Below are 23488 nucleotides of genomic sequence, written 5' to 3'. Positions count from 1 at the left end.
GATAGCTAGACGCGCAGACGCATCTAAATTTAAAGGTAACCATGTGACTTGATGTCGGACGACATCGCTGCACTGCATATGTCACGAGAGCAGTGTAAATATAGGAGTAACCGTAACCGTAACCGGTGATTAATTTTGACAAAACAAACATTATTGTATACGAAAATACAGGTTTGCAGTAAAGCAGATCCTTTTCCATTTTATCATTGGTTATGCATTTTGATAAATCTTAAAGACAAAAGAACATAGAAATGTATTCATATACTTACTTAAGGAACTCATAAGGTCTTGTGATCAACCTTTGGACTTCTTTCACAAAAGAAAACTTCTTAAGAGAAAAGGATGAAGGATTTGTGTTTTCTCTTCAACTAAGGGAGTTTTTGATCAATTTTGCATTTGATCTTCATGACTTACTTATTTTAGTGATTAATTCTAGCCTATATAAATATATGATCTGATCATATTTCCTACAAGCATGAAGATCAAATGCAAAATTGATCAAAAACTCATTTAGTTGAAGAGAAAACACAAATCCTTCATCCTTTTCTCTTAAGAAGTTTTCTTTTGTGAAAGAAGTCCAAAGGTTGATCACAAGACCTTCTGAGTTCCTTAAGTAAGTACATGAATACATTTCTATGTTCTTTTGAGATTTATCAAAATGCACAACCAATGATAAAATGGAAAAGGATCTGCTTTACTGCAAACCTGTATTTTCGTATACAATAATGTTTGTTTTGTCAAAATTAATTACATTATTAAATTCCTCATCAAAATCTCTTCAATTTAGGCTTTTGAATCACTAAAAACGGTTAAGAAATGAAGAAGTTATGGCTAATCAAAATTTTCAACTTTTAAACGAGCTCGCTTAAAATCTCACACAGCTATCACAACTTCAAAAATTCATATCTCCCTCATTTCTTAACCATTTTCTACAAACTTTATATCAATTTGAAGCTTAAGACCTCTACTTGTGATCTGGAAAGTTTGAGAATTAATGGTAAAATAAACAGTACGTAAAGACTTAGACATCAAAGGTTAGTATCAAAAATATAGGTTTCTGCGCTGTTATGATTCTTCACCATTTCTGGACTATGTGACTTCGAACTGGATTGCATGAATTATTCCATTGGATTCCTTGTGAAAAATCCTTTGACATAGTGTGCTCATTTGCCTAATTTGGACATAAATTGAATGAGTTACAAAAATGGAAAGTTAACGGTTCTTGGCACTATTATGTTGATATACGAATGGACACTTTGGACTAAGAATTCAATTATTATGGGAACAAGGACTGCTAATTCTCTGACTACTAACTAGCATTCTCTTACTTCCTTTAATTTTTATTAACTTTATTTCTTTGCACATTTACTTTCAAGTTTAATTGCTTGTGTGTGTAATATATATATATATATATATATATATATATATATATATATATATATATATATATTTGCTCACTCTAATTATGTATTGACAATGTTCAATTGTATTTACTTATGTAAAGCTTGCTTATGTGCTTTGTTAGTATTTAAGTAAGGGGAGTGAAATTTGCACTCTCTTTTTTACAAACTACACTCCCATTTTCATTTTAATATTTTTATTTCCCTGACTACCCCTGATAATGATCTACTCCCCATCTCTTCTTCTTCATGTCTGGTGCTCTACTCTTTCCATCCACCTTCAAGAAACATAAGCCACAATAGCATATATGCTGCTTGAAGACGCAATCTTTGTTCTTTCACATTTAAAAACACCCAAGCTATGACAATTGCGTAGAAAATCCCATCTAAAAAACACCCAAGTTTTGATTCTTTCAGATTTGGAGTACTTCGGTTACCACCAATCCAATGCATTGCTCTGCTAAATCCCTAAAAATTTTGGGAATCGGAATCTTTCATAGACAAATTTGAGGTATGGGTTCGTTGACTCGATTTCTAGCAGCTGTGGGTTTCTTAGCCATCAGAGTGATTTTCTCACAGTAGACCTTTGGATCCAATCGGACGGTCCCAAGTCGTCGGCACTCTCCACCTACCTGAAGCTGGCTCATCTGCTCAGCTTCTCCACCACGTTTGGCGCCAGTCTCAAGGTCACCTTCCTCGGTGACACCATCATGTTCAAGACTCTTCTGAGGCATCAGTTCGGTAATCTACAAAGCAAGATGCTTCCATCTTATTTCACAATGGTGGGGATTTGTTGTGCAATATCAGTAGCTTTATTTGGGTATTTGCATCCATGGAACTCTTCCACAATAACAGACAACTAGACAAGTACTAGCTCGGCTTTTGCTATCTTTGTTGGCCTTCAACCTCACCAATCTGTTCGTCTTCACACCCATGACTATTGAGATGATGAAGAAGAGGCATAAGGTAGAGAGGAAACAGAACACTGGGGAAGAAGTGGGATGGTCCAAAAATGTGTGAGATGATATAGAAGTTAAGGGAAAATTAGGAATTTCAGTAGCTAAGGAGTGTGGTTTGTAAAAATTGGAGTGCAAATTTCACTACCCTTAAGTAATTGTCTTATTTACTACTTAAAGCTTACTATACTTTGTTGACGTAATCATGTTTCGAGATGTGAAACCGGGTGATTAGTACTACCCCGTGCTTAAGTGAATTACTGGTATAAGTGTTTTGTGAAGTTAAGTCAGGGCCCTAGTCCCTACAGATAGTGCACTATTATACTCATAGGAAGAAAGTGTCGACCTTGAGTATACATACTTTGGTAGTGTCCTCAGTATGCTGCGGCTTATCCGTGCTTTGAGTAAAGTGGACTCTAGCATGTGACTTTGTGATTTATTACCAGTCTCATAAACATTCACGTGGATGAATATATTAATTTGGCTATATATGTGTGTATTGTGTGTATACATATACATATTTACGAATTGGTATGAACATATAAATGGTTCTTGGTACATTTGAATTGGTTGTCCAAATTTGATTTCTTATAAGACATTTTAATATAAGAATGTAAGCTATACTTACTGGGTCTGTGTTACTCATGATGCTACACCTTGTTTTCAGGTAACGAGTAGATGCTTGGGGAAAACGGGGTGGATCCACTAAATAAATGAATGTTTTATTTTCTACTACTTTCTCAAAAGAAATAATGTAATATATTTTGCTCAGCTTCGGTATTGTAAAAACAATAATTTCAATTCCTAATAAGAGTATTTTTCAGACTTATATATAAATTCTTTTATTTTATTCTTTGAGGAAGTTTTATTTGTAATAACTCGCATCACGAATTCGGGTACCATATTTCAATATAATATTGGTCTCGGGTTTGGGGTGTGATAGGCAGTACCCTCCATAATATATATCCTGTCGGCAGTACCCTGTGATGCGTCATCTGGTCGGCAGTACCCTCCGGATGAAAAGAAAGTCTTAGTCGGCAATACTTCTAACCATTACCTCTTAGTGATCCGATCAGCAGTACCCTCTAATGCGTCATCTGGTTAGCAGTACCCTCCAAATGACATGAGATGGTTAGTCGACAGTACCCTCTAGCCATCGCCTCCTAGTATTTCGGACGGTAATACCCTCCAGATAGCATGATTGACTAATCGGCGGTACCTTCTAGTCATTCCACATTTCAGATAGAGTGAGAAGACTATTCTGGTCGGCAGTATCCTCCGATGTGTTATCTGGTCTGCATTACTCTTCATAGCTAAAAAGTGTAGTATAGCTAAAAAGTGAGTAGTTGTCTAGTGTAAGCCATTCATCCGACATCTTTCATTTAGTGTCCGCCTAATGAGTACTATTTACAAATTGATCTTAGTAGCCACCTGGTGAGTGCACTAGTGACATGATCTTAGTGACTGTCTGATGAGTGCTACTTGTGACATGATCCTAGTGACCTTTTGATGAGCCCTACTAGTGACATGATCTTAGCGGTTGTCTAGTGAGTGCTACGAGTCAGGTAACTCGGCTAGTAACCACTTCGTGAGAGCTACGGATGAAGTGTTAGATATTTATTTCGTATTATCGATTTCCGGCTTAAAATAGATAACATTAATCAGTGTTACTTGTTTCGTATGAAAATTTGATGATTGAGATTTAGGGATAGTGGTTCATATGTACTTTTAGTTGGAATTGATTGTTATTATGGGAGCACGTAGGCTCCAGGAGTTGGAGGTTAGAAATGTGTAATAGGAGAGTTGAGTTTCTTTTACAGGTTTGGGTAGTATATTTTGAGGGGAAGTTTACCAAATTTTTGGTAGAATTTCTCCTAAGGTAGGTCTCGTAGGGCCACTTTGGATTTCAGGGTGAAATCCGGGGCAGATCTTGTTACTTTTTTTTAATTTTTTTTTTATGAATGTACTAGTGCAATTGTGATGACCTAGCTTTTCGATATTTAATTCTTGCGATTAATAATGGACTAGTTGTATGAATTATTGTTGTTTTGCTTTGCTCTATGTTATTCGTGTTTTGGAATTATTTTCGGACGAATAATTATTCGAAACGCATAGCTTTAGTGGGTACAAAGGTTGACTTTTTATACGTAGAGTTTTCCCGAAAACTTTCTTCACAAAATCGTAGAGCGCGTTGATACGAGTTCGTGGACATGCGGAACGCGTGAATCGGAGTGTGTACAAGAAAGTTATGATCAGCGGAAGTTATTTATGTTTTCGAAAATTTTAGTATAAATAGAGAATTTTCGGAAATATTTCACAAAATCCGAAAATTTCCTTTTTGGGCAAATTCCAGAAATTTTCCAGAATCCCAAACTCTCTCAGCTTCCGGCCGACCTGACCTGGACCCGATTTTTCGACCCGCGTTTTTCGACGATTTCCAACGACGGCGCCAACCTAGATCGCTTCGTCTCATCATCTTGGGCCTCCCTACGGTGGCTCTTGTGGTGATTTGCACCGATCACGGCGGATCGTGGCTGTGAAGTTTGACGTTAACTGACCAAATCAGTTCTCCTATCTCCAGTGACGGCTAGGCTTCAAAACGATCTTGTTTGCTCGCGGAAGCCTCCTCTTTTGATCCTTAGTGGTGGTTTTGATTGATTTTCACTAGAGAAGCTTCAACTCATGGTGAATAGTGGATTCTGTCTTTCTAGCTTGATTCTGACCGATCTAGGCCAAATCGGCCAAAACCCCATGTATTAAAGTTGATCCTTGTGTTGAGGTCTCCAAGTTGGACGGTTGGATTGAGCTGGTTTGAAGGTCGGCACAACGGCGCGTGCGGTGCACTTGTAGCCACATGCGGCGCCGCATGGCGGCTCGTTTGGCCATGTTTGGGGCAAGTTCTTTCACCAAATACATCTACTCGTCGATACGAGCGTTTTGATATATGGATTGTAGCATTTGGAGATCGCATGAGCATGTTAGGGTTTTCATCAGTTTCGATCCGCGAGGATCCAACCAATGGATCGTCTTATCGTGTTGACATATTGATCCTAGGAGTGTTCCGGAGACTTTGGGTGTTCTCGAATGACGTTTAGCCTCGATTGGCATTACTTATGAGTTTTAGTTCAAATGAGGGATTCGAACTTTAATTGCTTTGTGATTTATGTACTGAATTGAGAACGTACTTTCCTTAGGTGCTTGACAGAGTACGTTCTATAAGTTATCAAGTTGTGTGAAAACGCAGCTGGAATTTTGAGGTGATTAATCTCACATTGTTCATTTACGAACGGTGTTTTGGGAGTTATTTATTTAACTGCAAACTATAATTGATATTAGTGATATATATATATATATACACACACACACACATCGTATCCAGAGCGGAGCTCCGCTTTGAAATTAAACGAGTGAAGTTCGAGTTTTGGGTCACTTTTCAGTCTCACATCCACATCTCGACCGTTCAGTTTTTAGGTACTAGTGTATAGATCATCTCTGAAAATTTTCAGCCAAAATGATGATCGTTAAGGCATTGATAATTGCCTTAAAGCTAGTACGGTTCAGGTTGACAGATTTAGTCCGTCCATTTGTTTAAGCGAGTTAGATACCTTAACGATCATGAATTTGGCTGAAAATTTACAAAGATGATCTATACACTAGTACTTAAAAACTGAACGGTAGAGATGTGGATATGTGACCGAAAAGTGACCAAAAACTCGAACTTCACACGTTAATTTCAAAGCGAAGCTCTGCTCTGGATAAGATCTATATATATATATTTACGTGAAATATATATATTATCATTGCGGATTGGTTGGGTGATGAAAGCATTATGCATGATTGTGTTCATTTATTGTTTTGAGATGTGGCTTTTCGGAAAACAAATGATCGTGGTAATGGTGATTTCTATTGTTCTGAAAAGCATTGAGATTTGTGTAACATCTTTAATCTTTGCAACTTCTTTAAATGTTTTATTCCGAGAGACAGAGAGGCACAAAGAATTAAGGTCGCAGGGTGACTTTAGGCAGTAAATTGAGTAACCATGCTTTTGGCCGGGTTATGGTTACAATTCAGTTAGAGCTCTAGTCTGTCTGCCAAGGTATCTCATGAGATAACAGAGCAAGGTTATTTCCAATTCATGAGTACATTTTGAAAAGAATCGAAGAGTGAGTTGCTTTCCTTTACTTTGTTTTGAAATGAATCAAAGAGTGAGTTGTTTTCCTTTATTTCACTTTGAAAGGAATCAAAGTGTGAGTTGCTTTCATTTAATTCGTTTTGACAGGAATCGAAGTGTGAGTTGTTTTCCTTATCATCAGTGTGAGTTGTTTGGTTGTTGTATTTGAGTTTTACTCATACAAGTTTTCATAAGCTTACCAGATTTGTTGTGTGGCAACCGGTGAACTATTCGATGGTGTATGGGTGAATCCTGCAGGTCAGGATTATCGTGGCTGAGGCTAAGCCATTGGGTTGGCAGCTTTATGGTAGGAAGCCAATTTTGTGACTTAACTGTTGATAAGACTTCCACTATGTAGTAAGCTCTGAGGAGCATTTACTGTTATTTTGTTGTGACAATTTAATTCGTAAACTTGTGTCATATATGACTCTAAGGAGCGAGTCTGTATTGACATAGTGAGTTCAGGGCATCAGTATGTACTTGGTTTAAAAGGAAAAAGTTTTTCAGGTATTTTGTATTGATGCATGGCCAGACCATCACGTCTATATAATTGCGTGAATTATATTAATTTTTAATGTTGTTTAAAAATCAGGGCGTGACAGAAATGGTCATCATTAATGTTGTTTTGAGCAACGACTGAACCAACTAAACTGATTCCTAATAAGACGATAGTCACAATCACTTATGTTCTAATTTTCTACAGTTCATTGAGCTGTAGGTTATTAGTTATTCGAAATAACTCACACCGTAGAAATCACAATCATCTAATGGGTGGGATGAAATTACAATTGTCATAAAATAAAAATAACAATAAAAAATAAACCTTAAAAGTTCATTAATCCAATTTGGCATTCAAATTAGTTGAATCTTGACTATGACCTAGCTGACAACGTGCATGTTAGCTCAACATTGGAGCATGTTGGATTCAAATTAATTTGTTGCAAACCATTAATGGGCATCTCTTGTGGGTATAGAAGTGGCTTGGGAGGAATCTGTAGGCCTTCAGCATCTGCTTCAAGCATTTCTATAACTTTTTTCATTGAAGGACGATCGCTTGGTTTCAATTGTATGCACCATAAGGATGTGATGACCATCTTCTTAATTATTGCTCTTTCCTCCTCTGTGACGTCAACCATCTCTAAATGATCATTTCCATGACTATATTGATCGTACACCCATAATGGAAAGTAAATTTGGCTCGAGTGCTCTACCATTTCATTCAGGTTCTTTCGCTTGCTTGCCATTTCCATCAACAACATTCCAAAACTATAAACATCCGCTTTGAATGAAACACCACCAATGTTCTTGTAGAACAACTCAGGAGCAATGTATCCCATTGTTCCCCTTGCTGCTGTCAAAGACACGATGCTATCATCCGTTGGGTATAACTTTGCAAGACCAAAATCAGAAACCTTTGGAATAAAGTTATGATCAAGAAGAATGTTGTGAGGCTTTATATCAAAATGCAAAATTTTCATATCACATCCTTGATGTAGGTAATCGATACCTTGAGCCACACCCAGAGAAATCTCATACATCTGCTTAATACTTAACCGGACACTTCCTTCTCTTGAATAAATGTATTTATCAAGAGACCCATTTGGCATGAAATCATATACTAGAGCTCTTTTTGATCCCTCGACACAATAACCAACAAGTTGAACCACATTGGTATGGTGAATCCTCCCAATAGTAGCTACCTCACTAATGAATTCCTGCCCGTTAGTTGTAGACTTTCCCAACAACTTAATTGCTCCAAAGTGACCACTGCGTAGTTTTCCTTTATATACACAACCATAGCCTCCTTCGCCTAGCTTCTGCTTGAATCTATTACTCATCTTCTTAATGTCCGAGTAAGAATACCTTATTGGCCCAAAGTTATAGTCATTATGTAAAAAATATTCTATGCTGGTATACATTGACAAATGTCTTCTTCGCCATTTATAGATCAAAAAAGCAACTATTAGGGGAGCTCCAAGTGTAAGTCTTGTGGCGAAAATTAGTCCTGCGTATATATAGGAGTATATCACCAAAAAAAATCATATGAAAATATGTGTATCTATACTATTATTAAGAGAAGAGGTGTTGTTAGCCAAAATCAAAATTTTTGACAGGAATGACCCTAAAAGATTAATAATCTTTGAGGATTAATTAAAATGTGTATCTATACTATTATTAAGAGAAGAGGTGTTGTTAGCCAAAATCAAATTTTTTGACAGGAATGACCCTAAAAGATTAATAATCTTTGAGAATTAATTAAATCACAAGAACAATTATGACAATTATAAAATAAATTTTTATCAAGAAAAATTAAATAAAATAAATAATCCAACAACCCATTTTTCTCTCTCTCCATTATCTTCTCTTTACATTAATAAACCGTTATTTCCCACTATCTTCTCTGCAATAACTATTTTCCCTTATTTCTCTTTGCAATAACTGTTTTCTTCTATTATATATTATTTTTCATTTGAAAAAGAAAAAAAACTTATTTTGATGCACGCAGAGCATGTGTGGAATAATGCTAGTCTTTATTAATTAAGCCAATTCTATAGAGGAATGGTTAAATTTTCGAACTACCTAGAATGTCCCCTCTTAATTAAATATCAATTAAACAGACTATTTTTTTTTTGAAGGGAAACAAATTGTTTATATATGAGAACACAATAGTAATTCAATAATATTAGATAATAGAAATAAATGCATTGTCTCCAAAAAATAAGGACAAGAAATAAATGCATTGTCTCGGAAATTTGTTATTAATTCCTAAATGTTTCCTGAGATTAATAAAGTGTTCGTTTGTACGATTTTGTGGTTCGAGGGTGGAGTGGAATTTTTTTCGGACGAATAATTATTCGAAGTGCACGTTTTAGGGGGTTCACAAAGGTTGACTTTTTATACGTTGGGATTCTCTGAAATCTTCCTTCACGAAAGTTGTAGAGCGCGTCGATACGAGTTCGTGGACATGTGGAACGCGAAAATCGGAGTTCGTATGAAGACGTTATGACCTTTGGAAAAAGTTTTCATTTTGGTTAAATAGGAAAAAAAATCAGAAGTTTCCGAAAAGGGAAACTTTTTCTCTCTCTTCGGTCCCTACCCCGGTTCGCCCCCTCACCTTCGCCGGCGTCGTTCTTCCTCCTCCGGCCACCTTTTGCTTCAATTCCAAAGGGAATCCTGCTCTCCTCAGTCCCCTCTTGAGTTCCGTGGAAGAATTGGAGCATGAAACGAGTTGTGGAGGGCGGTGCAAGGCCGGGAAGTTTGGCGGTGGCGATGCTTCTAACCCAGATCGGAGATCACGTTTCCGGCCACCATAGCCGGTGATTCTTGAGGGCTTTTGCAGCCCATAGGACGTTGATGCTTCCCTCCAAGCGGCTTGCAACGATTCAAAGTGTGGAGGTCGAATTTTGAAGATTGTGTTTCTAGGGTTCATCGGTTTTCAAAACTTGCGAGGTAAATTCCGGCCAAATGGATTTGATTCTGACTTTGTGCTAGTTATGAATGTTTCAATTGGAGTTAAGATGAAGAACTTTGATGTCGGAAATTTTGTCAAATTTTGACTTTGGTTTGGTGGCGGTGCCGCCACTGTGGTGGTGGTTTCCGCCGGCTTCCGGCCACCTCTGGGGCAGTTTCTGCTTCTCAGGGCGATCTACTCGTCGATACGAGCATTTCAATATATAGTTTGTAATTTTTGGAAATCGTATGAGCATGTTATGAATTTTCCAAGTTTTAGGGTTTTCGGTTCGATCGGTTTTCGATCCGTGAGGATTCGGCCGTCCAATTGACTTGTAGTTTTGTTATATTGATCGTATAAGTATTCCGGAGGCCTCGGGTGGTCTCGGATGAAGTTTCGCCTCGATTGGCATTACTTTTGGGGATTTTAGTTCAACGGGGGTTTGAACTTTAATCGTTTTCGATCCGTATACTAAGGTGTGATGCATTTTACTTAGGTGATTGATGGAGTGTGTTCTGTACTTTATCTCGGCTGTAAGAGAAGACGCAGCGGGATTTAGAGGTGAGTAAATCTCACGTGGTTCATTTACGAACGGATTTAATTATTACTCGGAATTACTTGTTTAATTGTTAAATCATTTTCGAAACAAATTATTTGTTTTAAAATATATGAACTTGATCGACAACGGTTCATGGGTAGGTTAAAACAATGTTTTGATATAAAATGATTTTCGAGATGAATAATTTATAAAACTATAGTTGGTATTAGTGGTCATTCCTGCGTGAATGACTACGTATATATATATTTACGTGGAATTATATATATTAAATGGTGTGACATTGGTGAAGTAATGATTGAGAGTTGATTGAATTGTTATTTCGAGCATTTCTCTTACGAGCATACAATTATCATGATGTGTTGATTATTGTGTAAAAGTGTGTTTTGCTTGAGGAAAGTATTTGAGTCATGGGATTTGTTTTAAATGTTTTGTTCTGAGGACGGGGGGTCCAAAGTTCGACGGTTTAATGATAACCAAAGTATGATTGTTCTGAGGACGGGGGCGTCCAAAGTTCGACGGTTTAATGATAACCGAAGTAGGATTGTTCTGAGGACGGGGGCGTCCAAAGTTAGATGGTTTAATGATAACCGAAGTAGGATTGTTCTGAGGACGGGGGCGTCCAAAGTTCGACGGTTTAATAGTAACCGAAGTGCAAGATATCGTAAGGCTGAACCTCGGCCGAGGTGACAGATTACGATTCATTTAGAGCTCTAGTCTGTTGCAAGCGTACCGTCATGATGGTAACGGGGTTACTGCATCATGAGTGCGTAGTCTGTGTATGTGTACCGTCATGGTGGTAACGATGTTACTGCATCATGAGTACGTAGTTTTCGGAGAACCTTGCTGGTGTTCTTTCTTGGTTTACACGTGAGAATGAGATTCTATAAATGCGGTGGTGTTGATGGGTGATCATCGACTCTAGTGTGAGTTGTTGACCTGTTTGGTGATCTGTGTGGTGATTGACGTTATTAATGGATGTTTTTAGTAAAGGTTTCTATTTATTTCTATTATTGAATTGTTTGTTTTCTTGGTAATCTCCTGAACTAAATTCTATGCAGGGATTACTGTTTCTGAATTGATTGTTTTAATGTAATTCCCTGAACTAAATTTTATGCAGGGATTACTATGATTTTTATTATTTGTTTTAATGTAATCTCCTGAACTAAGTTATATGCAGAGATTACTATTTTCTGAATTAATTGGTTTTATCGTAATCTCCTGAACTAAACTATAAGCAGGGATTACTATGATTTTGAATTATGTGTTTTTAGTGATCTCCTGAACTAATTTTCTAAGCAGGGATTACTGGTTTTATTTACTTTAATGATGTGAGTGCAGTTGTGGTTGTGACTCGTGGTGAGTCAAGAAATGTTTTATCACGTCATTGTGGTGATAAGTGCTTTATGTTGAGAGGAAAGAAGTGTGATTTTGTGGTTGTGTTGTCAAGACTGAAAAGGATTTGAAACGTCACTGAGGTGACAACTACTTTTGTTGAGTTAAATGAAGGTTGATTTTGTAGTTCTTTGTGTTTTAAAATGTTTAAAACATAATTGAGTTTAATTGATTCGTTGAAGTATTGTGAAATTTGATGCTTGAGTCGAGAGTCATAGCATGTTGATTTTGATATGAGTTAACTTACGTGAGCATGATATTGAAGGATGGTTTTGTATGTTTGGTTGTGTTTTGTGAAATTAAATGTTGTTGCTTTAATTCTTCTCACGAGTTGAGAAATTATAAGCATGCGTGACGTGAGTCACTTTAATTGAGTTTACTCATACGGGCTGAAAGGCTTACCGGATTTGTTTTGTTCAATCCCGGTGCACTATTCTATGGTGTAGGGGTTTTTGTGCAGGTTTGATTATCGAGTGATCATTATCAAAGCTGAGGTGTACGTTCGATGGCGTGGATGTGGAAGGGTGCTCTTAGTTTTAAGTCTTCCGCTAGGTAGTGAGTTGTGGTGGGTGTGTTTACTTATTGAATTGTCATTCAGTTTGATTTGTAAACTATCTGTAGTGTAATATGTGACTCTAAAGAACGAGTCGGTATTGACATTGTGAGTTCAGTTTGTTTGTTGCTTAGTTTAAATGAAAAATTTTCTATATGTGTTTTCTTGTGTTTGTTCTCGCGTTTCGGATTTGAATTTTCTTTATTCAAAATTCGGTGCGTAACATTTTTACTCAAGTAAAAAAAGAAAAGAAAAGAAAAGAAAACAATTGACGCACATGTTAATGGGCTAGTATTTTATTATTCCAATGCTTTCAATATTTGTGTAGATTTGTCATGACTATGGTTGGATTAATTCATATGCTTTACTAGATATCATATGATTGGCTATGTTTCTCTTGTGGCAAAATTTCAATATTTTTTCTTTTTCTTTAATTTATTTATTTTGGAAACTTTCATACATATTGGCAGATTAGTATAAAGGTAGGATGGAGCTCGTACCAGTGAGAATGAGATGTAGCCTACGATATTCTGCAAGAAATATTACGAAATTGTCCAGATTAATTTTCTCTGAAGTTCTGAAACATTATTACAAATAAAATGAAAGACTTTATAATATGAAATGTTCGAAATACAAGATATAAATTCCGCCACTTACCAATTCTTTTGTTAGGTATCCATAGTACATCTGCAGGAAATATATGAAACAGTAAATAAAAATTAAGAGCCTAGCAGGCTGAGAAGTGAAAAAAGGGAAAATGAAAGAATATTAAGCCCCAATATATCAAAATTGAATTTGGTTCCATACCTCAGACTATAGAAAAAAGGGAAAATGAAAGAATATTAAGGAAATAACTTACGCGACGTTTCTTCAGTAGAAAAGAATTCTGCGGTGGCAAAAGCAGAGAAATTAGCACACCAAATCATAGGTAAATTGATGTTTGACTACTAACTGCATCAATCATTTTTCATGTTCAACTTTCTCCACCTGAAACAGTTTGTTCCAACATAAAGGATAAAAAGGGTGAGATTCCAAATTACCTTTAATACTCTGACGCAGAAGTTGGACCAAGCCTACAGGGAAAGAGACAGAAAATATCAGTTAACAACTTTTTGTTTGATATACTGATTACTGGTATCAAAACTTTACCAAATTAGGAGAAGCCCATAATACCATTAAGAAATAAGAAGGTTATCTGCACTACCACAAATGGAAGGCTCAAGTTTGGTGTTAGAAACTTAACCAAAGTAGGAGATGGCCATAATGTCATTCCGAAATTATATATATATATATATATATATATATATATATATATATATATATATATATATATATAACTTTAAAAAATTATCTAAAGTGGTAATTTTAGTAAATAAATAAATAAATAAAAACTTGAAGAAGTGTCTAGTACCATTTAGTCGAGTGACATACTCTCCCCTTCATAAATGGGAGGTTGTGAGTTCGACTTATGAAAGACTAGTTGTAGCACTAGAGTTGTTTATATGATATAAAAATAAATAAAAAATAAAAACTTGAAGAAGTGGTTTACAAAGAATTTTCCATGTTCTTCATCTTTTCACCACTAAGACATATTGTTCTACTTAGTGTAAGGGCTAATCTATCTATCTATCTATCTATCTATCTATCTTGACGTTGAAAGACACCGTTCTCCATCCTTTCCCCTTCACAAAAATCGGAAATCCCTCTCTAGCTTAGTCTGTGTTTTCAATCAAGGAGAAGAACAAGCCATGCAATACATCATCATCCTAGGCGTCCTCCTTCCTTTGTGTCGTCACCTTGGAGTCCTTTCTTTCAAGATCTTTAAGCCAACGTCTCAAAGTGTTGTTCTTCATCCCTTCACGGTGTATTACATCTTTTTCTTTAAGAACACTTTTGTTTTACCTTAATCGATTCGGAAACTATGTGTAATTAGTTAACATGACATTAAGGGCAAAGTTTGAAGCCCCATTTATGTGATTGATAATATAGTTATGTTTTCTACATCTTGGTTGTTATGTTGCTTATGTGAGATTTCTTAATTGATTTCAAATTATAGATCTTGTTTTATGTGGTTCGAATATGTAATTGGAACTAGATTTAGGTTAACAATTCACCTAATTATTTTGTGACCCTAATTAGAAAGTAGTAAAGGCTTTGGACAAAAGTCAAGATCAATTGAGGAGGATTGTAGATACACAAGCTTTCTAGTACTAGGTTGCACTTAAGTTGACAACCTTTCTTTGTTCTTATTGCATTGGATGTGTTTTTGATTAGTTAGCTTTCTAGACTATGATTGCATGTTCAATAGATTTAATTTAGTTGCTTTCACTTAGATCAAATACTCAAGGAAAGTACATTATGGGAGATTGTTTGCCTTTAATGTTTCACATGGTCAACTTCTTTCTCATGACATAGACAATATATTGAGTGTAGGGAATATAACTTGTTTCATTCATATGATTGTGGTTGATTGCTTTGTTTCTAACGTTCCATCCTCATCTTTGTAAATCCAAAATGTTTTCATTCTTTCTTTTGTTTTTGTTTGCGTTTACAAACCCTAAAAACCCTCTAATTTACGATTACATGATTCTTTGATTCCTGATGTTTATATTTCGTAAATAACATATACTCTATACTTTGATTCTTTATTTATTTGTTATATGATTACTTGTGTACCCTCAATCCCTTACTTGAACGATCCCTACTTATTCTATACTGATAATTACTATTTTTACAGGGTTAAATTGCGTGCTACATTTAGCATATCACCTGGTGTCTAGCTCTCCACCACCCTCAGTGCTGGCCTTTATGAGGCACTAAGAGAGCTTCTCCTGAGCACCTGTTGGGGCCTAGGGGCCAGGCATATGTCATCAGAACGAGGCGGCATATTTTTCCACGAGTCAGGAAGTCTCGTGGGCAGTATCGGCTAAAAAACCAATATCAAAGGTCAGCGTCGAGGGCGAGGTTTGTATGTGGGTGGTTCTTACGCCATCAACATTAGACAAATATGTGGGCTTAACATAGATATGTCGGGACCTCGTGGCGCTCATTGGCCACGGAGCAAGCAACATGGGTAGGAGTTTTGGTTCAACCTTGTCCACCGGAAAGTGATGCCAGCAAGCACGAGACGGGAAATTCTGTGCTAGACTAAAGGAAGCTCGAGAGGGGCATCGAGGGTGAGTTGCTCACTCGAGCGGCATGCCAATATGCAAGACAGCATGCCCGCTTGAGGATTGGCCTTCGGGCGAGAGTTGGCCTTAAAGTCAGGATGGACACCAAGAAGAGAACACTATTAGTCTCGATAAAAGGGAAGGCCATAAGGCCTAGATGGCTTAACAGTAAGACGCTTAAGACTTGAGGATGCGGGTATGTGTTGCCCCTAAGCCGAGTGGGTTGTGTTAGTGATGCCCAAGAGGCGAATGAGTTGTGCAACCTACTAAGAAATGATCCAATGAGGGAATGTGAAGGCCAACTAGGTCTTGGCGCACTGTCATGTCACTTACTATAGATGTGTGGGATGCACACGAGTCAGCAATGGATGGGCACAAGCCGGGATAACATGAAAACCTATCGGTTGGGCGAGTGTCTTGGAAGACAAACATGACATCGGAAAGCAATCGGTTAGTCACAAGATGTGAGACTCATGTGTGAGTACCTTTCGTTGGCAAACCCTAACAAGTAAGGGGACAATGTCAAAAGGGTCAAGCTGACAAGAGAAGCAAAATGAGGAAAAGAGAAAATGTTATATCAAGGAAGAAATGAAGATAGGCTGGCCACGGTTCAGAAGAACCTTGGCCCTCATAGGCTAATTCCGCTGTGTATAAAGCCGACCTGTGACACCTTGCCAACCCTCAAGAGCTTGAGGGTTGGCAAGGCAAGCTATGATAAACAGCCAGTGAACCTATAATCAGTTGCATGTGTCAACAGTTTTTTTTTTTTTTTTAGAAAATAAATAAGAAAAAGTAATGGAAGAAACGGTTATTATAGAGAAAATATAGTGGGAGAAATATGGAATTGTGGGATCATTTTTTATTTAATTTTTTTATAGAAATATATTTTGTAATTGTCATAATTGCCCATGTGATTTAATTAATTCATAAAGTTGTTTAATCTTTTAGGGCCATTTCTGTCAAAATTTTTAGTTTTGACTAAACACCTCTTCTCTTAATAATAAATAGCCTTATTCATACCTGCAAGGCATGTGTAATAGTTTTATTTTAAGAAAATAAAAAAATAAATGAAATGAAACAGTTCTTGCAGAGAGAAAATAATGGCAGAGAAAAATGGGGGTTGTGGAATCATTTATTTTTATTTTCTTAATAAAATATTATTTATAATTGTCATATTTACCCTTGTGATTTAATTTATTCTCATAGTTTTTTAATATTTCAGGGTTAAATTTGTCCAAATTTTTTGTTTTAGCTAACAAAATCTCTTCTCTTAATAATAAATATTTTTGTGGTTCCAGTCTAGCATATTACATATAGATATTTGTGTCAATTAATCTTTCACACAGATGTCTGTTTAAACTAATATTTGTAGCTAATTTAAATCGGTATGATTAAAATCAGTGTGCATTGGTTGTTTTGCTAGTAGGGCCCACTCACTATATATGTGGAGAGAAGTTAAAGGTAGTGGAGAAGCTTCTCGTACAACTACCACATTTTCTGCTTTTTTTAAATTTTTTTATTTTATATTTTACAATTAACCATATTATCTCTATTGATTAATTATATTTCATAATTTTTTAATAAACAGTAAAAAATTTCATTTTTGGAGAGCAAGCTCTCTTCTCTTAATAATAGTATAGATATAGATACAAGTTCTAAAACTTTGAACCTAACAATGATTTAGAAGAAAAGAGAGAAAAAAATAGTAGATAGTAGCAGGACTCACCCGTTATGTGCGGTGATAAGTTAAAGATAATGGAGAAACTTTTCATACAACTACCACGTTTTCTATTTTTTTATTTTTATTCTTTTGTTTTCTATTTTTTAATTTACTATACTATCCCTATTGATTAATTATATTTCATAATTTTTTAATGTATAAGGGTTTAATTGGTAAAATATTTCAGTTTTAGAGAGCTTGCTCTCTTCTCTTAATAATAGTACTAGCAGGGCCCACCCACTATGTGTGTGGAGAAAAGTTAATGGTATTGGAAAAACTTCTCACACAATTACCATATTTTATGCTTTTAAATTTTTTTCTATTTTATAATTTACCATATTATCCTTATTGATTAATTATATTTCATAATTTTTTAATATATAAAGGTTAAATTGGTAAAAAATTTATGTTTTGAAGAGCAAACTCTCTTTTCTTAATAATAATATAGATTAATAGATATAAATGATATGAATAAAAATAAATGAATTAAATATTTAAGAATTGATGTACCTCGGATGCTATGTGGAAAACATCTACCAAAAACATACTATACTATCCCTATTGATTAATTATATTTCATAAGTTTTTAATATATAAGGATTTAATTGGTAAAATATTTCAGTTTTAGAGAGTTTGCTCTCTTCTCTTAATACTAGTACTAGCCTCTTGGCATGCACTCCGTGCTTGCCAATTTGCTTTTATAAAACAAATTTAAAAATTAAAAATTTAAAGGAAATTAAACAAAAAGAAAAAAAAATTTGCAGGCAACAAAATACTACTGACGGTCTGACGGTTACAAACGTGGGTTTTTTTTCCCTTATTTTTTGTTTGTAATTTCTTGAAAAGAAAATACTGATTTTGTTTATTTACTATTTTAGCCTTGTAATATCATTTTTATTTTTTAAACAATTCAATCAATAAAGGGCATAATAGGAGTTTCAAAAATTTAACCATCATTCCCAACAATTTGCTTTATATAATAGATTAATAGATATAAATGATATGAATAAAAATAAATGAATTAAATATTTAAGAATTGACGTACCTCGGATGCTGTGTGGAAAACATCTATTAAAAACACGCCACTTGCCTCGACATATATTTAGTCCCTTGTAATAATCTTCCAAACTTTGATCATCATCATATTGAAACTGAAACCCAATCGTGAGTGCATTGTGTATGTGTCTGCAAGTTGCGTTGTAGTTTTCTGAGATGTTCAACAAAGTGAAAGCGATCCAGTCAAGACTACAGCCCTCGTTCCAATCCCCGAATGTCATATCACCAATCTTAAAATAACCATACCCATCGGTGACGTCAACACATGGCGCAGTGTCCACGTACAATAATGAAGTATTTACAATCGGATTGACGCACTTGAGGAAAATTATAGGTGTTGATATCAACCCTTCAGGGTACCGGTATAGTCGAAATGGAAAATCATACAAAGGAAACCGGGGAAATAAATTACGAGGTATAGTGGAGTTGTGAAGTAGGCTTGGATCTATTAGTCGGATTGTGTGGTTATGGTAGTGGATTGCCTGCACATAGAATATCCCATAAAGAGACGAGTTTAAGAGGGTAATGTTGTTCTCACAAGTGAGGGTAAAGGCTGACTGGCCGCAGTGCTTTGGATCATCTTTTAGTCGAAAAGGGTAGCTTATGTTGGGGATATTTCCACATGAAGAAGACTTACAGGTATTTCTTCCGTTAAACGATTCCCGGGGATACGACGAATGACCAGGATTAACAAGAATGGCTACAATCAAAACCCACAAGTACAAGATCATGGACCTTCCCTTTGTTTCCATGGAGGAAATGAGAGAGAGAGAGAGAGAGAGAGAGAGAGACTTAACACAAAGTATCTCACAATTTACATATCTTTATAGCGGGGACCTATACTATAATTATATGGCTCCAATCACTGATATTTTATTTTGAGTCAACAATATGTGGGCAAGTAATTTACTAAATTATGTTCACAAATAAAAAAACAAATACGTGTTTTGTCTTTTTAATTTGTTGGTAATCTTGAGCGAATCAATATTGTTTGTAATAGTTTATGTTTTGAATAAAAAAAAATTTCTTCCACCCCCAATAAAAGTTATGTTCACCAATGAGCAGGTATAAGTCGGTCGGTCAATTTTATCTAGCTATTGAAGGAACAACTTCTTATGAATAGTTTGTTGACTATTTTGCGCTTTCATACATGCCATATATTTACCTGTTTGTCATAGCTTCCTTTCTCATTTAGTTTCTAGGCGAAGCGGTGGAGTGGGTTTGGACTCAAGTTCTCACAAATTACATATCTATAAAGTGGGTAGCTAAACTTTAGTCACATGGCTACAATCAAAACCTACCAATATCACCAGCTGCCTATTATGGAACCTCAATACTTAGAGTTCAAATCTCAACTCCAACCAGTTTGTGGTCAGTTTAAGGGGTCTTCGGGTTCGTGCGTATGCGAGGAAGATTAGTCTGGCTTTGCTGAGATACTCTCGCTAACCTCGGTCTGAATACTGACTGGGTGGATGTGTTACTAATTCGCTAACGTAACTGAGGTGACTTACTACTTCATTCTTAATTAAAAAAAAAAACTACCAATATCAGATAATAAGTTCATTTTTGAGTCAACAATACGTGGCCAAGTAATTTACTAAATTATGTTCACAAATAAATTAAAAAAAAAAAAAAAAAAATAAGTATCAAAAAAAATAAAATAAAAAAATCGTGTTTTGTCTTTTTTGTTTGTAATCTTGAGCAATCGTCTTTGTTTGCAATAGTTTGTGTTTTGAATAAAAAATTTCTTCCACCTCCAATAAAAAATTATGCTCACCAATGGGTACAAGTCGGTAAGTCAGTCAATATTTTTTTTTGTTTCTTGTATTTATTTTCTTCATCGAAAAAAAAAGTCTGGTCAGTTAATACCAACCGGTCAATTTTATCTAGTTACGGGTGGAGGCCCCAGCTTGACTTTTTATCTAGTTATTGCCGACTTCATTGATGGGGAGACTTTTTCTTCGCAAGCTTGACTGACGTTTCGGTATAATGCATAAGATTATGAAACCATTGTGTATCTGACATCTTTCATATATCCACGCTTATCTTTTCTTTTTTGAAGAAATCCATGGAAGCTATTACCTCAGAAATTCTCATTTCTTTCTTTTTTCTATCTGTCATGGCATTCTTACAAGGGATTGAAGCATCTCAAAATGCTTGCACAGAATCCATGTGTTCTGATAATGCCCCGGCTATCCACGTCCCATTCCGCCTCAGATATCATGACCAGTCTACAGTTCTTGATGAGCAGCAGAGTGTACTAGCAAAATTCTATGTCAAACACATTGATTATATCCATCAAAGCATCGAAGTACACTCTAGCAACCCCTATGTCGACTGCCTGTTGCTAAAGCCTTTCGAAATGCCAATTTTCCCCTTCTCCTTGTACGTCTCAGAAATGAATTACTTAGATAACTTTACCTTGTTACGTTGTCCTACTGAATTTGAAATAGATACATGGGGCGAAGTCCGGTGCCTTAGTCACTCAGCTGCCTACAGAATTAAGATCTTTTATTCTGACTATTCAGTAGTCGATGAGGCACCGTTCATACAGTCTTGTACAAAGATGTATGATGTTCTATCATTTCCATCCGACGGTACAAGCTACTTATATTTCAATTGGTCAACACCAAATTGTACAGAATGTGAAGCAAGGGGTAAGAGGTGTAGATTCAACAGCAATGGCACCAAAAGTGGAATTGAATGTACTGACTTGGGAAAACTAAGTAAGAAAGTTTATCTTTGTTTCAAAATGTATTGATGTCATCATGTTTTTGCCTATGTTTTTTTTTTTTTGGGTTACGGGTGGAGCTTTTCCTTAGTATTTCAGATCCAGTAATGGAACATTTAATAAAATTAATAACCTGATTTGTCATTGTCCTTTGCAGGCACAACAAGAACAAACTTCGAGGCTACAGGTCAGTTTTCAAATAACTGGTCTTTTGCTTGGTAATAATGTCTAGAAGAATCTGCGGACATATAGTTAATCAAGAATATATTTGCAGGTACAATGCTGCTGTTCGTGATTCTGTTACTAATGCCTTTTTCGGTCTTCTGTGTCTACGGCTGGGATATCAAGGAAAAGGAAAATCAGTTACGAATTGAAAGGTTTTTAGAGGATTACAAAGCTCTCAAGCCAAGTAGATATTCTTATGCGGATATTAAGAGAATTACAAATCATTTCAAGCACAAGATCGGTGAAGGAGCCTATGGAACTGTTTTCAAAGGAAAACTTTCTTCGGAAGTCTTTGTTGCTGTAAAAGTCCTTAACAATTCAAAGGGGGACGGAGAAGAGTTCATAAATGAAGTGGGAACAATGGGTCGTATCCACCATGTCAATGTGGTTCGCTTGGTTGGCTTCTGCGCTGATGGATTTAGACGCGCTCTGGTGTACGAGTTCTCGCCCAATGGCGCACTACATGAATTCATTTCCTCAGCAGATAATAAGAATGGTTTTCTTGGTTGGAATAAGTATCTAGATATTTCTATAGGAATAGCAAAAGGAATTGAATATCTACACCAAGGATGCGATCAACGAATTCTCCATTTCGACATCAAACCCCACAATGTTTTGCTTGACCATAACTTGACTCCGAAAATTTCTGATTTTGGTTTGTCAAAGTTATGTGCCAAGGATCAAAGTATAGTGTCAATGACTACTGCTAGGGGGACAATTGGATACATTGCACCGGAAGTGTTCTCCAGGAATTTCGGGAATGTATCTTATAAGTCAGATGTCTATAGTTTTGGAATGTTGTTGCTTGAGATTGTAGGGGGGAGGAACAATAAGGGTGCAGATCAGGACTCCAGTAATGACGTTTACTACCCAGAATGGATTTACAATCTTCTAGAAGGAGGAGAAGATGTACGAGTCCGAATTGAGGAGGAAGGAGATGCTAGAATTGCAAAGAAACTTGCAGTTGTTGGGCTTTGGTGCATCCAATGGCACCCGGTGGACCGTCCATCCATGAAACTAGTTGTCCAAATGTTGGAAGGAAGAGAAAATTTAGAAATGCCTCCCAATCCTTTTGGCTCTACAGATCATACAAGAACATATGCAAACCTCCCAACTGCTAGACGCTTCAACCTTGAGTTAGAAGCAATTGTTGAATTAGAATAACATGTACTTATGCACTCAAAAATAAATGTACAATTATAAAAGAATGTTTACCATATTAGTGTTGCTATTATTCAATTTCTCTTATTTGCTTCATATTATTTGGTGTGTGTATATATCATCAGTATTAGTTAAGCAAACAACCCTTAAGGTTAAATTTTTTAAATACCTGAAGTTGCCCTCCCATTATATTCTAAAAATGGGTAAAAACTTCAAATGGTACTTGAACTATTGGGAAAGTGTTGAAGGAAAATCATTTTTGTGTGCCTAATCAAACTAGGAGTAGTGACATGATTGTAATAGGAGAGAATGTTCTAGAATTCCTAGTCCTATTCGGAATAGTTTTCCTTGTATCATTAGAATATGTATTTTGTAATCCCTATATATAGGGCTCCTATTCTCAATAATGAAACACAATTCTCTCATTAATCTCTCTAAAAAACTCTCATACTTAAACACGTTATCAGCACGAGTTCTAACCACAAAACAAAAGCCAAAAACCGAAAACTCTTTTCACCAAAAATATGTCGCAACCCCTAGCCCGAGCTAGTCGAGCCATCCCCTGCAACTTGTCCCGAGCGCGCTCCGCGCTATGAGCCCCCTGCTGCCCTCCTGCGCGCCCGAGCGCCTGCAGCCCTGCATCGCTGCTCCGGCAGCATCACCGCAGCCCCTGCTGCCCGTGTACTCTGCTGCCCCTGCAGCGTCCGCGTCCCAGCGGCATCTGCTGCCTTCTCGGCCAGCCAACCGGTCACACTTTTGGCCTCATCCCATTAGTGCACAAACCTAGCATCACCGAGCCATCCAAGGTTTTCTCCACCGAAGCTACATCAACTCCAAGTTCAACATTTCAAGGTTTCAAGCTCCAAACAAACAAGTAAGTATTTACATTAAAGTTCCCGCTTTCGAAATTTATTTTTCCTCTTCTTTTTCTTCGGGGACTTGC

General features: G+C 36.3%; 2 protein-coding genes and 1 pseudogene across 3 annotated transcripts; 2 read left to right on the top strand and 1 right to left on the bottom strand.

Annotated features, from left to right (window-relative positions):
• Positions 1-1538: 1538 nt before the first annotated feature.
• Positions 1539-2793, top strand: LOC133718467 (uncharacterized; annotated as a pseudogene).
• A 4482-nt stretch (positions 2794-7275) lies between these two features.
• Positions 7276-19225, bottom strand: LOC133714974 (rust resistance kinase Lr10-like). Of its 2 annotated transcripts, XM_062141265.1 has the most exons (7): positions 18675-18810; positions 18418-18579; positions 13523-13555; positions 13342-13368; positions 13140-13169; positions 12983-13012; positions 7276-8532 (listed from the first exon to the last, which is right to left on the bottom strand). In XM_062141265.1, the coding sequence occupies exons 1-7, from the start codon at positions 18676-18678 to the stop codon at positions 7400-7402; spliced, it is 1419 nt and encodes a 472-aa protein (XP_061997249.1). In that variant the 5' UTR covers positions 18679-18810; the 3' UTR covers positions 7276-7399. The 2 variants fall into 2 exon arrangements, with proteins under 2 accessions (XP_061997249.1, XP_061997248.1); XM_062141264.1 differs by having other exon boundaries at positions 18418-19225.
• A 1167-nt stretch (positions 19226-20392) lies between these two features.
• Positions 20393-22628, top strand: LOC133714975 (rust resistance kinase Lr10-like). The gene is made up of 3 exons (XM_062141266.1): positions 20393-21154; positions 21317-21346; positions 21434-22628. Exons 1-3 carry the CDS (start codon positions 20497-20499, stop codon positions 22546-22548), a joined length of 1803 nt encoding a protein of 600 aa, XP_061997250.1. The 5' UTR covers positions 20393-20496; the 3' UTR covers positions 22549-22628.
• The last annotated feature ends 860 nt before the right edge of the window (positions 22629-23488 follow it).

Source organism: Rosa rugosa, chromosome 6, assembly GCF_958449725.1.
Source record: "Rosa rugosa chromosome 6, drRosRugo1.1, whole genome shotgun sequence".
In the NCBI taxonomy this organism is placed as follows: domain Eukaryota; kingdom Viridiplantae; phylum Streptophyta; class Magnoliopsida; order Rosales; family Rosaceae; genus Rosa; species Rosa rugosa.
The sequence above is the reverse complement of the archived record's forward strand: the minus strand, read 5'-3'. Positions and strand labels throughout refer to the sequence as shown.

What these genes read in the sequence shown, in the direction of transcription:
- LOC133714974 (XM_062141264.1), bottom strand. Translation starts at nt 19,180, where the DNA reads ATGGAAACAAAGGGAAGGTCCATGATCTTGTACTTGTGGGTTTTGATT. An exon ending in TCTGCGTCAGAGTATTAAAG is followed by an intron (nt 13,369 to 13,522) that starts GTAATTTGGAAT and finishes TTGCCACCGCAG; the next exon opens with AATTCTTTTCTACTGAAGAA. An exon ending in GCTACATCTCATTCTCACTG is followed by an intron (nt 8,533 to 12,982) that starts GTACGAGCTCCA and finishes ATATATACGCAG; the next exon opens with GACTAATTTTCGCCACAAGA.
- LOC133714975 (XM_062141266.1), top strand. Translation starts at nt 20,497, where the DNA reads ATGGAAGCTATTACCTCAGAAATTCTCATTTCTTTCTTTTTTCTATCT. An exon ending in TACTGACTTGGGAAAACTAA is followed by an intron (nt 21,155 to 21,316) that starts GTAAGAAAGTTT and finishes TGTCCTTTGCAG; the next exon opens with GCACAACAAGAACAAACTTC. An exon ending in AACAAACTTCGAGGCTACAG is followed by an intron (nt 21,347 to 21,433) that starts GTCAGTTTTCAA and finishes ATATATTTGCAG; the next exon opens with GTACAATGCTGCTGTTCGTG.